At 51.4% G+C, this 14,849-nt stretch overlaps 1 protein-coding gene across 2 annotated transcripts in view; it reads left to right on the top strand.

The window, feature by feature from the left end:
- The first annotated feature begins 2,131 nt into the window (after positions 1-2,131).
- Positions 2,132-14,849, top strand: part of JAG1 (jagged canonical Notch ligand 1) — a 35,158-nt gene continuing 22,440 nt past the window's right edge. The window contains exons 1-3 of one of the 2 annotated variants that reach the window (XM_037494660.2): positions 2,132-2,721; positions 3,165-3,470; positions 11,829-11,880. In XM_037494660.2, the coding sequence (XP_037350557.1) occupies positions 2,641-2,721; positions 3,165-3,470; positions 11,829-11,880 (439 nt within the window). In that variant the 5' untranslated portion in view covers positions 2,132-2,640. Of the gene's footprint in view, positions 2,722-3,164; positions 3,471-11,828; positions 11,881-14,849 lie in introns of those variants that run through there. The other variant, XM_054696323.1, reaches the window with a different exon arrangement.

Genomic DNA, 14,849 nt, shown 5'->3' on the forward strand with positions numbered 1-14,849 from the left:
CAGCTTTTCACTTTTAAAGCACTATTTAGTACCCCAATTCGGAGGAATTTGGGGATAGTGGTGAGAAGGTAGTGAATCAGCGGTGGAGGAAAGATTTTGTATGGTGAGAAAAGCCTACATGGGATTACTGTTAACTACATGCTTGTATTGAGAATAATTAGAGGGAGTGGGGATGAAGGAACATTAGCCAAAACGCTCAGGTTGCAGCTGCAAACTTGTTCTGTTCTTGGATATGCCCCTTTTAAAATAAGAGTTAATTCTCTTACCAATGATCATGAAGATGGCACATACTCCTTACCACTTAAGAAGGTGGCTTTCTTAGGAACATTTATGGGGTTGTTAAAATGTCAAAGTTCCTAAATCATCTTTGGTGACTTTAAACCAATGTAAGAGGTCGGTTAACTGCCTTATTCCCCAGCATGAGATCTAGGATCGAAAACATTGTCCATTATTGAGACTTCTAGTAGATGCAGTAAATAACCACAAATTGCTTGCCTTTTCATGCTCTTATAACAGCATGTTGGAAACTATTTTCCCTTGAACGGTGGCAGCCTATCTGCTCTGGAGCTCCGAAGGGCGGGAGCCACAAACTGGCCTCTCAACGTTTCCACAGGAATACCCAATAGAAGGGTCAAAACTTTATCCATCCTTCAGTGGAAATCAATCTTTTCTCTCAAGTTACTTTAAACGCAGCAACAGATTTGCTGGGTGACCAAGACAGAGGTTTCAGCCAGCCTGCAAGTTTCCTTTGACTTTGGTTTGTTTTTTTAAAGATTTTATTTTATGCATACAAGAGCTGGGGCACAGGCCAGAGATGCTGGGGGGTAAGAGGATTCACCAGAGACAGAGTGGGGAACAGAACAGGCAAACTGACTGGAAATACACTGCTGAGGGGAGCAGCGCCAGGAGAGGTCTGCTGCACCATGTGGGTTGCTCCCTGGTGGGCCTGGGATAGAACTCAAGGTGCAAGGGGCTGCAGCTTGCTTCAGAGTGCGGTGCTTAACTCCCTGCGCCACCAGGGAGGCCCCTGACTTTGGTTTTGACCAGAAGTGTCGCTGTTAATTGGGCGACTCCCCTCAAGGTGGGGAAAAAAACAGGTCTCCACTGCCACCCGAGAGAAGCTGAGTCCTGCTGCCAGGCGATGGCTGCGAGGCCATACCTTCCAGCTTCCTCCCTCACCACCCAGCGAGCTGCTCGGAGGCCGCCTACAGGTGCAATCCCGGCACTGCGTCTCGGCGCGCAGGACCCCGAGCCTGTGCGCCCGCGCCCACCAGCATCTTCGCCCGCCCCGCCCAAAGGTTGCGCAGGGCTGCGAGCGCCTCTGGCCGCCCCGCCCCCACCCGGGTTCCCCTCGCCTCTGCCCAGACTGGGTTTGGAAAGGAAGCTGGAACCCTCCGAGGCTCCGCAGACTTTGGGGGGAGGGTGTGGAGTGGCCCAGGCTTCCCCACGAATCTGCGGCGAGCCTGGCTCCGGGAAAGTTTTTCAAAGTTCCCAGCAGCGCCTGCCCAGGTCGCCTCCGTCGGGCGAGCAGGCGACGGCCCGCGCGCCAGCCTCGCCGCCGCCGCCTGTGCCGCTACCGCCGCCAGCGGCGCGCTCTGGGCGGCTCGCGCGCTCGCGGGGCGCGGGCCGGGCTCCCGGGGGGCAGGCCCTCCTCCTGGGGGCGAAAGCCGCAGCTGACGCAGGCGGCTCGGAAGGCGGAAGCTGCCAGGCTCCGGCCGCGCAGGCAGCGCCGCGGCGCCCACACCTGGGGCCCCGACGGGTGGGCACAGGCCCCAGGCCCGAAGCGCCCGAGGGGGGCGGTCGGCGCTCAGGGGGTCCCCCCTAACCCCTGGGCTTGCACATGGCCCGGTGCGTCTCTGAGCAACGGACCTTCCCAAAGTCCTCGCGCACGCTCCCGCCCATCCCGCCTGGCCCGGAGCTCTGAGGGGCGAGGGGCTAAGCGGGGCCCTCCGACGCCACAGACGGCAGGCGGACCCCAGAGCCCCCCAGCCCGTTCCAAGTTCCAGCCGGCCGGGACTCCCCCCTCCCCATCGCCCAGGAGGGGAAGGGGCGTGTCCGTCGAGGGCACGCCCCTCATGAATATTAATGAGCGCGCATGCGCCCGCTCTGCGCGCTGGGTAGAGGTGGCCAGCTCGCGCGGCGGCGCCCAGACGGGCTCTGCGAGTCCCTCTCCGAGAGCCGAGCGGGCGCGCGTCATTGTGTTACCTGCGGCCGGCCCGCGAGCTGGGCTAGGGGCTTTTTTTTTTTTATTTTCTCCCCTCCCTCCCTCCTTTCTATGCAGCTGATCTGAAAGGAAATAAAAGGCTGCACATAATCATAATAATAAAAGAAGGGGAGCGCGAGAGCAGGAGAGAAAGCCGGGAGGTGGAAAAGGAGGGGGAGCGCCTCAAAGAAGCGATCAGAATAATAAAAGGAGGCCGGGCCCTTTGCCTTCTGGAACGGGCCGCCCTTGAAAGGGCTTTTGAAAAGTGGTGTTGTTTTCCAGTCGTGCATGCTCCAATCGGCGGAGTATATCAGAGCCGGGACGCGGCGGCCGCAGGGGCAGCGGCGACTGCAGCACCGGCGGCGGCACCAGCGCGAGCACCAGCGCGAGCTCCAGCGGCGGCGGCGTCCCGAGTGCCCGCGGCGCGCGGCGCAGCGATGCGGTCCCCACGGACGCGCGGCCGGCCCGGGCGCCCCCTGAGCCTCCTGCTCGCCCTGCTCTGCGCCCTGCGAGCCAAGGTAGGAGCCCGCCGGGCCTCCCTCGCGGTCCGCCCTCTCCTTTCCCTCGCGGCGCCCTGGACGCCGGCGCTGGGGCGCAGCGCGCGGGCGCGGAAGCCCTCGGGTGCCCGGGCTTCTCGGCGGGCCCCGCTCCCCGGAGGGCTGCACCTGGGCTCGCGGAGCCCCGGGCCTCCTAAGTTTACTCTCCAGGCTGGGCAGCGGGGGACGTGCGCCCGCTCCTGTGCGCCCCCACCCCACCCCACCCCCGGGGCCGTGGCCGGATTGCTCCCGCACTCGTGCGTTTTACGCCGGGGAATCACGTTTTTTGAGTCCTTCCACCCAGTTTTGCGCAATTGTTTTCACTTGGCGCCGCGGGCTCGTCGGGGCGGGCGGGCGGGCGTCGCCACGTCCACCCTCGAAGCAAACAAGTTTCTCGCGTGCTGACCTCCCACCCTCCCTGGCAGGTGTGCGGGGCCTCCGGCCAGTTCGAGTTGGAGATCTTGTCCATGCAGAACGTGAATGGGGAGCTGCAGAACGGGAACTGCTGCGGCGGCACCCGAAACCCCGGGGACCGCAAGTGCGCCCGCGACGAGTGTGACACGTACTTCAAAGTGTGCCTCAAGGAGTACCAGTCCCGCGTCACCGCCGGGGGGCCCTGCAGCTTCGGCTCGGGGTCTACTCCTGTCATCGGGGGCAACACCTTCAACCTCAAGGCCAGTCGCGGCAACGAACGCAACCGCATCGTGCTGCCTTTCAGTTTCGCCTGGCCGGTGAGTGACGGACCCGGCGAGGGGGGCCCGGCACGGACGGGCGCTCGGGCCAGACCTCCCTTGCGAGCGGGGTTTAAAGACTCGCAACTTGGCGCTCCCCCGGGAAGTGTTTGGGGTAGGGGCGCAGGGAGCTGAAATGGAGTGGTTAGACCCCAGCAGGGTGTATCTCTGCTGCTCTTTGCTATGCGCACGAAAGTGGGGGACCTCCGAGGGCACTGTGGAGCAAAGTTCCGAGGAAGGCCTATTATTGAAACTTGCACCTTGAAGGCCCTAGAGTAGCCCACCCGAGCCAGGAGGTCATTATCAAAAATCTCTCAGCCTAAGCGAGTAAACCTGATGCGCAATGAAAGGGGACTCGGTGCAGTTCTGGCCTTCGAACGCGTTCCAAATTGGCACCCTCCCCTTTCCCGTGAGAGGCGGGGAGGCGGGTGTGTCCTTCCTGGAGGGTGTGGGGGAGTCGGTTTCCCGCTGCTCCCTAGAGATTTTGGTGCGTGTGGGGGCGCGCTCGGGCCTGGCCCGAGGGTGGCCGCTGGAGGGGGGTCTCCGGGACTTCGCCAGAGTTGTTAGGCCCCGGGAGCCTCCGCCCCCTGCCGGCCCCTTCCTGCCCTCGCCCCCGCGCCTTGTGGCCCTTGTGGCCTCACTTCCAGCGGTTCCCGGACCCTGGAACAGCTGTGTTTGCAAACTTCCCGGGAAGGGCGGGGGTGCGCCCTCGTCCGGCTGGCCCACGGTCCCCGCTAGCCTTTTAGGGGTGTGCCAGGGCCTGGAAGGGACAGTCCGCTAGAGCAGTCAGTGAGGATGCGAGTACTTGAACCCCCCCCAACATCCCCCCACTGCGGAACCCCTGCGGGGAAGCCCTTGCAACATCCCGAAATGGATAGGAGGAAGATGAGAGCCGATTGCAGAACGGGAGGAAAGGGGAAAATGTTGGTGCCCTCTGCCCCGCTCCTGTCCAGGACGCAGGACTCCTTGCCAAGACTGGAACTTGGCCCAGTCTGTGTTGGGAGGGTGGGTAGCGAGAGGGGGAGCGAGGTGCCTGGGGGGTTGGGAGGAGGGATTCTCTGCCACGTGCTCTGATGGGGTACACTCTGCTGCCTCCTACCCGTGGGCTGGGGCTGTGATTCAAGACTGGAAGGGGAGTGGAGCGTGTCCACCTCCGGGTGTGTGTGTGTGTGAACCTTGGCGCCCACGTTTTTGGGGACTGGCATTATAAACAGTGCCTTCTGCTGTGGGTGAGATAAGTCAGTTATCAGAAACCTGCCATTAAAGGGAGCTTATAAAAACTTGTGATAGATGGAGTTTTCTGCAAACGGAGAGCTGCTTCTGTTGTGGGATTTCGTTTTTCAGAATGTTTATCTTGTTTGTTAATCCCCTATTAGGGAGAACTTTGTAATCTGGGCCTAAGTTGACAGTGCACACTGACTGTCCTTGAACAGGTGTTTGGAGTTTAAGGAAAGGGGCCTGCAGGTGATTCCACCCTCTGGAGAATCCCTCCAGAGCCCCTAGCTTTTCACAAGACCATAAAAGGAATCTGATTAGTGATGTGGAAAAGCTGCAGGCCTGGCTGAGGTTCATTTTGGAGAGGAGGGTCAGAAGATTGCTTGGTTGAAAACCAGGAGCCTTGCTCTCCGGGCTGACTTGGGAAAAGTGACCTAGAAGGTGTGTCCCCTTTTGACACTTGGCAGAGAGTCTTGGATGGGGACCCAGCGGAAGCAGCAGCAGCGAGTGAGGGCAGGGAGACGATTGATTTGCTGGTGCTCTACTGTGGTTTCAAGCCCCACGGGTCACCGACCATGAAATACTCTCAGCTTTTCTAGAATGGGGAGACGGCCGGGGCTACACTGAGTGTGGTTCTTTTGAAGTTGGGCCAAATGCGTGTATCACTCATAAACACGTCTCCACCCTGCCACCCCAAAAAGGCCTCCTGTGAAACATAAGCTTGACTTCCTGAGAGAAATTGTAGTTTAGGTGTATTGTTATAGTTTATTTTCCCGAATGTGGTTAGAGAAACCCCACAGTCTGAAACTTTCAAGAATGGTTCCAGGATGAGTGTAAACTGAAGTGAAAGTACTTAGGTAGCTGAGTAGGTATTGAAGTAGAGAGTGCGACTTCATTCAGTTGGCCGATTAACTGTTAATAGCATGCCTATTTAAAACTGATTTCCTTGAATAGGTAATAACTGAAATTGATTCAGAATTCAAGATGTAACAAGGGGGATATATGGTTTAAAAAAAAAAACACATGTAATCAGTTTGTGGAGTTCAGCCACTTACACCACCAAGGCTTGGCCACAGTTACCATTTGTTTTTGCAAGGGCCCTCCAAAATTTGCTGATGGTAGATCTATAGTTTGGGGGGGCGTGGTAAAAGGTCAGTGTAGAAGGTCTTGTAATTCCTGTCTTTTGTTTGGAATTAGGACCCCATTCAAACAACTTTCCATGTTCTGGAGAGGAAGAGGAGGAAATGATTGGGTCAGATATGAAATATAATCCATATTCCAGTGTCCATATGAAAAGCTCTGTAGAGGTGGGCCTGCTGCTGACTAATGTCTGATTATCACCTACTTGGTTTCTACTACCCCAGCCCCTTTGTTGGAGTAGTGTTCATCTAATCCCCATATCCATGCAACTCTGAGAGACACTGGCTTGAAGCAACTAGCCTGATATACGATCCTCCAGTGGGGAATCCCATGATAAGAACATATATAGTGAGAGGAAATTGGACACAATTGAAAATGATTTGGGAATCATTATTTGTAAGTTACTAAAATGGTTAACTTGCACCTTCCAAAATGTAGTGCTAAATTCTAGTAGTGCTTATTTATTAAAAATATATTTGGAATTAGCACTACCTGGCCCCAAAAGCTTTAAGAATGCTAGAGCCCTGGTTAGCTATAGTGATGTATTGCTGATCTGGATCTGGAAAGGGGGAAACACTTGAGATATCTAGTGTCTCAGCCTCCTATCTAAATCCTTTTGACACTTACAGGTTTCCTGATCAATTTACTTTTTTATGACAAGTCCAGTGAAATGTGATTTTTGCATACCAGGGGTGTGATCACTTTGGCCCTTTCACACTTAAGACCAGGAGTTTAGATGCTCATAGGCTTATCATAGAATGCGAATCAGAAGTCCTTGCCTCCACCTGCTTGTTTCCTGGTCTCTGAGCCTCTGCAGGTGTGTGGACACGTGGAAGGCAGAGGGATAGACTTATCGTTGGAGCTTATTCTCTTATGCAGCCACTACGTGCAAGCCATGTGATCAGCATGCACTCAAACAAATAGCAAAAGCATATGTGCTCAGAGCAAGGGGCTTCCAGTGTGTAGAAGAAATATCCTTTGTCCTAAGACACTATCTCAAACTAAAGCAATGAAGTGACACATCTGCTTTGAAACGGGACTTGGAGTGTAGAGCTGGGCTTGTATTGCTCTGTCAGCAGAACGGCTGCTCCCCAGATGAAATCCCTATTCAGGGTACTTGATTTCTAATATTCCAGGTGTCACCTTCGTGTTGTCTTCCTTCTTGTTGTCTTGTTTCTTAGCAACTTATCAAACTTCCAGTACTTACATGAGTTTGCAACCCACCAACTCCACACCCATAATTCTACAGAGACTTCAAACATTTAGAGAATGGGAAGCTTTTGGCATGGAGGCTGTTGGAGGAATTGGATGGGTAAGAGGCAGAGGCAGCAGCCTCCCTTAGAGGCACTTAGTTTCCTGGAAAACCATGGATTTGAATCCTTCTTAAAATCTTTACAGCAAGAAACAGTAAGGGACCTTTTGGGTGGAAAGTATATGGAAAATTTAGTGTGGAGGAAAAATGTTATTCATGAAAAGAGGAAGCCAAGCAGCAGGAGTCCTCATGTTCCTGATCTGAAAACAGAAATGCAAACAGAGGTCTTGGCTGGATTCACAGTAGCCATTGACCCATTGTAGAAGGCCCAGAACTTGGTTCCATTGTCAGGCTTTCAAGATTACAATGTAAGAATGCATAATCCCTGGATGTGATGCAGTTAGCATGATAAATCCGTAATGTCAGATATTCTTGAGAATTCCACCTTGATAAACTTCTAGAGACCTTGTCCTACATCTCCCCGCACCCCCCACCAAGTATAACAGTTTTAGGATGCTTGGGAAGTGATGATTCTTATCTTTTCTAGAATGGTAGTAGAGGTGGGAGAGGGTCTGGCTCAGAAGTGGTCCACCTTTTCCTTGGGACTGTGTGGTGAGTTCCTTGCTGGCTTCTGACCACTGTGTGGACAGCCCTGCCCCATGGTCCTTGTTTTTCTGGTACCGGTGATATTTGTCACTAGTGCAGTGCATGCTCATGGAAGGAATGCCACAGTGTGGCTCCCAGTGGTTAAAAGTGGTATGTAAATAGTCAAACATTCAGAGCCCTCCACCAGCTAGGCCTAGTTTTTATGCTCTTTTGGTAAATAAGTAGAAAGGCTTCTTGTTCAGGCTTGCTCTGTGTGAACTGGACCGTTGTGCTTGGCTAGCTTCTCGGTATTCTATCTATTAACCTTGCCACCCTTTTGTAACTGGTGCATTTAATTATCAGTGGGATGCTTTTCAAACAGGTAAGGGTAATGATGGGAAAGGGGTGGGGGCATCTCATTGAGTCTCAAATCTGGATATGAGCTTTGGGGCCCACTTGGTGAGTCTTTGAGGTGGGCTTTCATGAGAAAATCACCCTTTGTAACCAGATCGGACTCTATTGAAATGTCAAGCCCTGCTGACTAAATTGCTTTCTATGACTGAAGTCTTCCTAGCTTGGATGCTTTGGGGTAGTTGTCCCGTTTCTCAGGCCTTACCTTGCCAGATCTCTACCATAAGTGAATACTCTGTGCAAGTGCCCGCACATGAAACTTCTGAAGCCTTTTTTTTTGTTGGTTTAATATGTTTTGTGACTGGAATATTTTATATTCTGGCCACCCAGACACAGGCAGGACAATAGTGTGGCCGAATTGACTGAAATGAGGATTACAGAGAATAATGAGTCCTCTCCAAAAATAATGCTAATACCGGGCCAGCAACAGGAAGCAACAGTTGAGTCAGCAGAGTACAGGGCCTCAGACAAACCCTGGGCTGACTGGCTCCATACAATGGCCTCGTGGGCACATGGGGCATTCCCAGGGTGTGCGCTCCTCGCCTGGCCTGCAGCAGCGGCCTGGGGTTTTGGACGCCGCTCGCGTGCCGTTTGGATGGCGGTTTGTTTGTGTCCGTCAGCCTGGCACGAATGGAGGCAGCCGCTTCTCAGGACTTGGTTTGGCTGCCACTGTTGCCAGGAAAAGGAAGCTCCCAGTTGCCAACACAATTACCTTTGTTTCTTACATCCCCCTTCTTAATGTGGCAATTAAGTGCTTACCACTGTGCCCGGTGCCAAGGTAACCACCATGGAGTGGGGTGGGTACAGAACACAGTCCTCCTGCAGCCCAAGTGCCATAGGCAGGAGGAGGTGCTTGAGGGTCCTGGGATGCCTTGGGGTCTAGATGTCAGGACCTCCTTCTAGATGAAATTTCACAGAATGCCTCCCAAGGATCTTTGTGAACACCAGCAGCTCCTCTTAGCTCCAGCAGAACAGAACCAACCCCTGTGTTGTCAGATTTCCCTGGTGGGAAGGTCCAGAAGTGATTCACTGCAAACCCAGACTCCAGATCTATTAGCTACTCATCCTTCCTGCTTTGCCCCTGGGCTGTGGTTCTGGAAAAATTTCAGAAAAAAAAGGTAAAGCCAGGTGACTCTTGTCAGTCTTGTTTTTATAGTTTGAAATAATAAAAAAAAAAAATGCAGGCATTTGCAATTTCTGGATTTGTGTGTGTGTATGGGGGGGGTTCTCATTTTGAATGAATGTTAAATTGAAACACTTGCCCCCTCATCTTGTCTCATACCCCTTTCCAAGCCCTCAGGGTGAGGGGAGTGTCAGAATCTGCAGTGATTAATTGGGTGTGATATGGTCACAGCAGATTGATGATTTTGAGCCTGGTACCCCACTTTGATGGCATAAGGTATGCATGGTCTGGATCTTGGAGTCTAGATGTAGATTCTGGGATATACAGAGGTCAAGCGTGGGCCTGGGAAAAATTTAAAGTTCCCTAGCAACTAATAATCATTGCCAAATTATCTTGATTGTTGATCTATATTGTGGGGATGGAGTGGGAGTAAGAGTGCCTCCTAATAGGAGCCTTGGAGGGAATCCTTTTCTCTGAAGGCTGGGTGGAGGAATCCTGCTGCCTCAGGAGGTGAGTCCCGGAGCTATAATCCCATCTCTGAAGTAAGGGAGAGAGGAGGTCCAGGGCTTTTGATTTTTATTGGGCCAGGCTTTGCTGCTTACAGTGTAGCCCCCTGCCCTTAGCCTCTCTCTGTACCTCTGAGAGGACATTGGTGGAAATCCACATCCAAGATCCTGAGCTCTGGGTGCCAGCCTCGTCTCTCAAGGTGGGGCAATGTTGGTTAGCAACCTGCTGAGGCCTTCCCAGTTCTTAGTGCAGATGAGCCTGGTAGACGGCTTGGTCTTCCAAGTTTTTGCGCAAGACCAAAGGATGCCTTCTTCCTGAAACATTAAGTGGTGTTAATACTGCCATGCCAGCTCAGTCCCGGGACATCTTCCCTTTCTGTGGGGTTTGTGGGTATTATGTGTTTAGAGCTTGTGCAAGACTGTCAAAACTGGGGGTATCGATGCATTTAATCAGAGGATTAATTACACCAATATGTTAAAGAACGTGGGTCTCAACGTAACCAGCAAATGAAGGGCTTAATTATACAGAATCAGCCCCACATCTGGCCTCATTCTGACTTGACTCTTGCCTCCAATCAGGAGAGAAATATAATTTCTTGCTGCTCCCAGGGAAGAGTCCTGTAATTTGTAGGAAGACATAGGAAACTCAGGCTGTAAATAAGGTATAACTTTCACTAATAAAATATTAACTATGACAACAATGAATGTGGACCTGTTGGCTACTACCTGGAGAGGGCTGGGTACGTGCCCCGGCTTGCCTGCTTTTGCTTGCTTTTCTGAGTATTTTCCCACAGTTATCAGTGAACGAAATGGAATCCTACTCTGCTTTGAGTATGAAGCATATTTCGGCTGAATTCCAAGGCAGGATCTATCACAAGATATTTTTATATTCAGAGATGACCTGCTGTGTCGCTGTGAGGGGCAGTGAGCTTGCGTGGAGTTATGAATGGGGTTTTAAAAAAAGTTCAGTTTTGCCTCCACCTTGTAGGTGCCTTCTCTCTTGGTGACAGACAGCATGTTTTTGGCAATACGGCATTATTGAAGCAATAGGTGCCACTATTTTCCATGTGTTACATTTGACAGTGGCAACACGGGACTACATAAAAGGGTTCATGTGCCTCTTCCCTCTAGCCCCCCACCCCCCATGTATTTCCCCAGTGCAAAGACTGCAGAAGAATTACTAAAATCCCGGTGTTTGGGGAGACTGAGCTCATTCTAAATTACAAATGAAGATTTGAGTAAAAGCGGGAATTTGCTAATGGCTTGGATTTTATGGGGGGAGGTGGAATTCTGAGATAAGTCTGGAAGATAAAAGGTGCCTTCAGTATAATAGCTGGCATCTGGCCAGTGTCCAGGGAATTTGTTTAGTTAGTGGACTCTGATTATTCCTGGAATGTTAGATCTTATTGACAGATAAGTTCATCAATAAATACAACCTGTGGGGGTCGTAATTTCTCCCTTTTGTATTTTCATCCCTGGAGTCTTCCCCCCAGGCACCCCCAAGTTAGGTTGCTGCCTTTGTCTTAGGAGTCCCTTTGCACCTACCCCCTCCTGCTTCCTAGAGTCACCTGATACTTGTGGGAGCAGAGATGGTCTCACACAGACAGGGCTTTCAAAGGGGTACTGAAAAGGAAAAGGGGGCCTCCCTGGAGACAGCTCCACCAGGGCCCAAAGTGTAACCTTAGCAATACCCGGCTCTCCTCTCTAGAAGAGAGACCCCCTCCACCCCCCATCCCCCCTCACCCCCCCACACATACAGATACCTGCTTAGGTCAACTTAGAATAAATTCTTTGTGTTTCTCATGCACTGGACTTCGGGTCTGGAAAGTTTTGAAAAACTATATGCTGAGTGTTCACATATAGGGACATGACTTTTGCCATCGCAACTTTGATGACCACAATGGATCCCTCCAAGCAGAAGGAGTCAACTCGGGCAGGGGTGGGGGCAGGGGGAGAAGGCACTTGGCCTGGATTCAGATACCTAAGACCTTCATTTGACAGCAAATACACTTTTCATCTTGACTTTATGGTTTCACGGGGGTGTGGATGGGGGGAAGCCAAGAAAGTATGACATTGGAGAGCGGGCCTCTCGTTCTGAATACTAAGCTGCTGTTTATCTGTTGCAGAGGTCCTACACTTTGCTTGTGGAGGCGTGGGATTCCAGTAATGATACAGTCCGTAAGTATCCCAGCAGTGGATTTCTCTCTAAATGTGTGTCTCCAAAAGCACAGTACTTGGCATACCATACCTATTCAGAGGTGGATCTGTCTCCTAGGTGCTTCTACCACCCTCTGCTGTGTGCCCCAGCACCTCCCCCTTACCCCTTTCCAGGCTAACTCTCAGTGGAACCTTTCCCAGTAACTTCCCCTAGAATTTTAACTCAGACTATTAAGTGTCCAGGACAGAGTCCCAGTTAACTCAGTCCTTGAATATAGGGCCTAGATCTTTATCTTTGGGATAGAGATCTTAATGGTTTTACAACTTTAAAACCTTGTAGTCCACTAAAGGATCAAAGTAGTGACTTTTTAAAAGTCCATTTAAATTTTAAGTGAGTATTTAATCTCTCATCAGAAAGATAAAGCCCAAAAAGGTGGCACTGGGCTCTTTGCAAGGTCGACCTTGAATTTCACTTGTGAGCAGCAGGCAGGTGAGCTCCCAGCTGTCCTGGGTTTCCCACACTGCTTGACAAACCTTCCATTGAAGTGGAACTCCAGAGCCTCACTTGCCTTCTGAAAGATGACACTGTTTTGAATACAGGTTGCTTTTCAGATCTGCTGCTGAGGTGGGTTATGTGGAAGTACGGCAGTCTGGCTCTTTCGTTGTAACTTAAAAATGTTTTTCCTTTCTGGATGAAACTGCTAGGTTGCTTTTTACCAGCAGGATCTGGGTTGTTGTCATCAGACAACTTGATGCATGCTGAAATCTCTTGGTCTGCTCAGGGGAAGTGTTGAGCCAAATTTTTATCTCTGTCCTTCATTCTGAGTGTCTCACCCCTTTAGTTTCTCTGCCTCTCTCACTCTTTGTGTTTTTACAAGTAGCAACCCCCTCCTTTCTCACCTTGCTTTTTTCCACTGAATTGAGAGTGTTGAATGCCCGGAGTAGCCATGGTGAGGCTGGTAGGTGCTTGGGGGTTGCTTGTTGGCTGTGGCTGGCTTGTTGCCCGCACCCCCAGATGGCCACACAATCTCTGCTGAACTCTGCTGTGCCAGAGACTCCAGGGCATTTGGGTCTTTCCTTGCTCGTGCTCACTCTCTCTCTCTCTTCTCTCTCCCTCTATATATGTGTGTGTGTGTGTGTGTGTGTGTGTGTGTCTAGCCCTGACTGTGTTTGATGCCAGTCAGGGTTACAGATACCTGTTTGTTCTACCCTCTCTCCCTTGCCACAAACCTTGGGGATTGTGCGAGCGTTATGTCACTGTGACCTGCTTACAGTGGTAACTAAGCATTGGGGAGATGGGGGTGGAAGGGGAAAAATGGGCTCATCAGATATTCAGGTGTGGGCATGGTTTTCTGCTTCCACTCCTTTTTAGAGCTTCAGACAATCTGTCCAGTGAGTGAGCATCCTTGAGGTTGACCCTGGCCCATGATCAGAGCTGGGTCAGGATGCTTGTTGGGTCAGGATATTTGATAGGGGTGTGAAAGTGACCTGTAGCATCTGCAGGGCCTGTTCTGGGCCTCCTGTCACCCCAGAGGTCAGGTAACTGAACCTCCTGCCTATCCAGAGCTGCTCACAGTTGTTTGCATTTGGGAGTAACTCTGTTTTGGGGTTCTGAGGGGTGTGGCAGAATCACTGCCAAGACACAAAAATGGCTGGGGCAGAAATAAAGGGCTTTTCAGACCTATGTTATGAAGAGGTCTTACCACAAAGTCACAGCATCCCCCTTTGAGGTTACTGAAGCTCACTGTGTGAACCCCGGTGAGGAGGGGTGGGGCTTGGCTGGGAGTGGTACCTCCACTTGCTTCTTCAGCCCCTCTTTTGCAATGCTTCCTGGGTATCTTGAATTCAACACATTCAAAATCAAATTTGGCATTTCCTTCTGCAAAAGTAGTCTCCTGCCTAGGACCCATATTCTAGAACACTCAGAACCATAAAACAAATCTGGTAGTCACCCTAGGAGTATCTCCACTTCTCAAACCTCCAAAGTTTCATTAGAATCCATCACCTTCCACCATCTTCCTACTACCTGGGCCAAGTCTCCATCTGCGCATGCCTGAATTTACACTCGCAGCCACACTGGGTTCTCCCATGTGTACTCTGGTCCACCTCTAGTGTTTCATCTGTCCTGACATTTGGTCTTTTCAGAGCACAAGGTTTGATTGTCCCCTTTCTAAAGGCCATTCCGTACCTTCCTGTTCTCTGCACAGACTTTTGATCTCCCTCCCCTCCAAAAAAGGTCTTATGTAATCTAGCCTTGTCTCCTTGTCAGCTCCTTCTTGGGTACCCTGTTGTCCATCTCGTTTGTATTCTAGTCATACCCCACCTGTCACTTTTTTGTTCTCAGAGGCACCTTTCTCTCCTGCCTTGGGGCCTTTGGAAATGCTGATCACTCAGCCTGGGATGTTTTCCTCTCCACCCTCCGTCCCTCCCAAGGGGCTGTACTCCGTGAGGGCAGAAGCCAAGGAAGTAGCAACCCAAACGGAGTTGGCTGTTCTTTGGAGCCAACTCCTGGCTTCAGCTTAGAGGCAGGGTCCTGAGTTTTAGGACAGAATTCCTTTTCATGCTAGCTCCGTGGTGGACCCGCAGGAGCAGAGCCTGGTTCAAATGAAGTTGTGATGCTGTTCATACATTAGAAAATGGTGTTAAGGCAGCTCTCCTGTTTTCATTACCCCAAAGTCACTTCTCTTACAGCTCAGGACTACAGCGTGTTAGGGTCCACGGTTTTCTTTCTCCCCTGGAGCTGAGTGAACACAAACAGGCATACTTAAGACCAAGTTTTCCTTCTAGTTTAGCTTTCTTGGCTAAGGCTCTTGTCTAGATTGTGGGTTGGCATGGTCTTGGGTTATGCTCAGACTTGCCTCTCATAGGGCTGTTGTGGGTGCTTGGTGCTCCATTTTCATGCAGTAGAAGCTTACTGGAAGGCCTGTGACATCCTTTCCACTCACCGAGCTGGACCTCCAAGTGAACTACCCCAGATCCATTTATAACAC

This window comes from Talpa occidentalis, unplaced genomic scaffold (assembly GCF_014898055.3).
Source record: "Talpa occidentalis isolate TD23 unplaced genomic scaffold, MPIMG_talOcc4v2.1 talOcc4.10, whole genome shotgun sequence".
Taxonomy (NCBI): domain Eukaryota; kingdom Metazoa; phylum Chordata; class Mammalia; order Eulipotyphla; family Talpidae; genus Talpa; species Talpa occidentalis.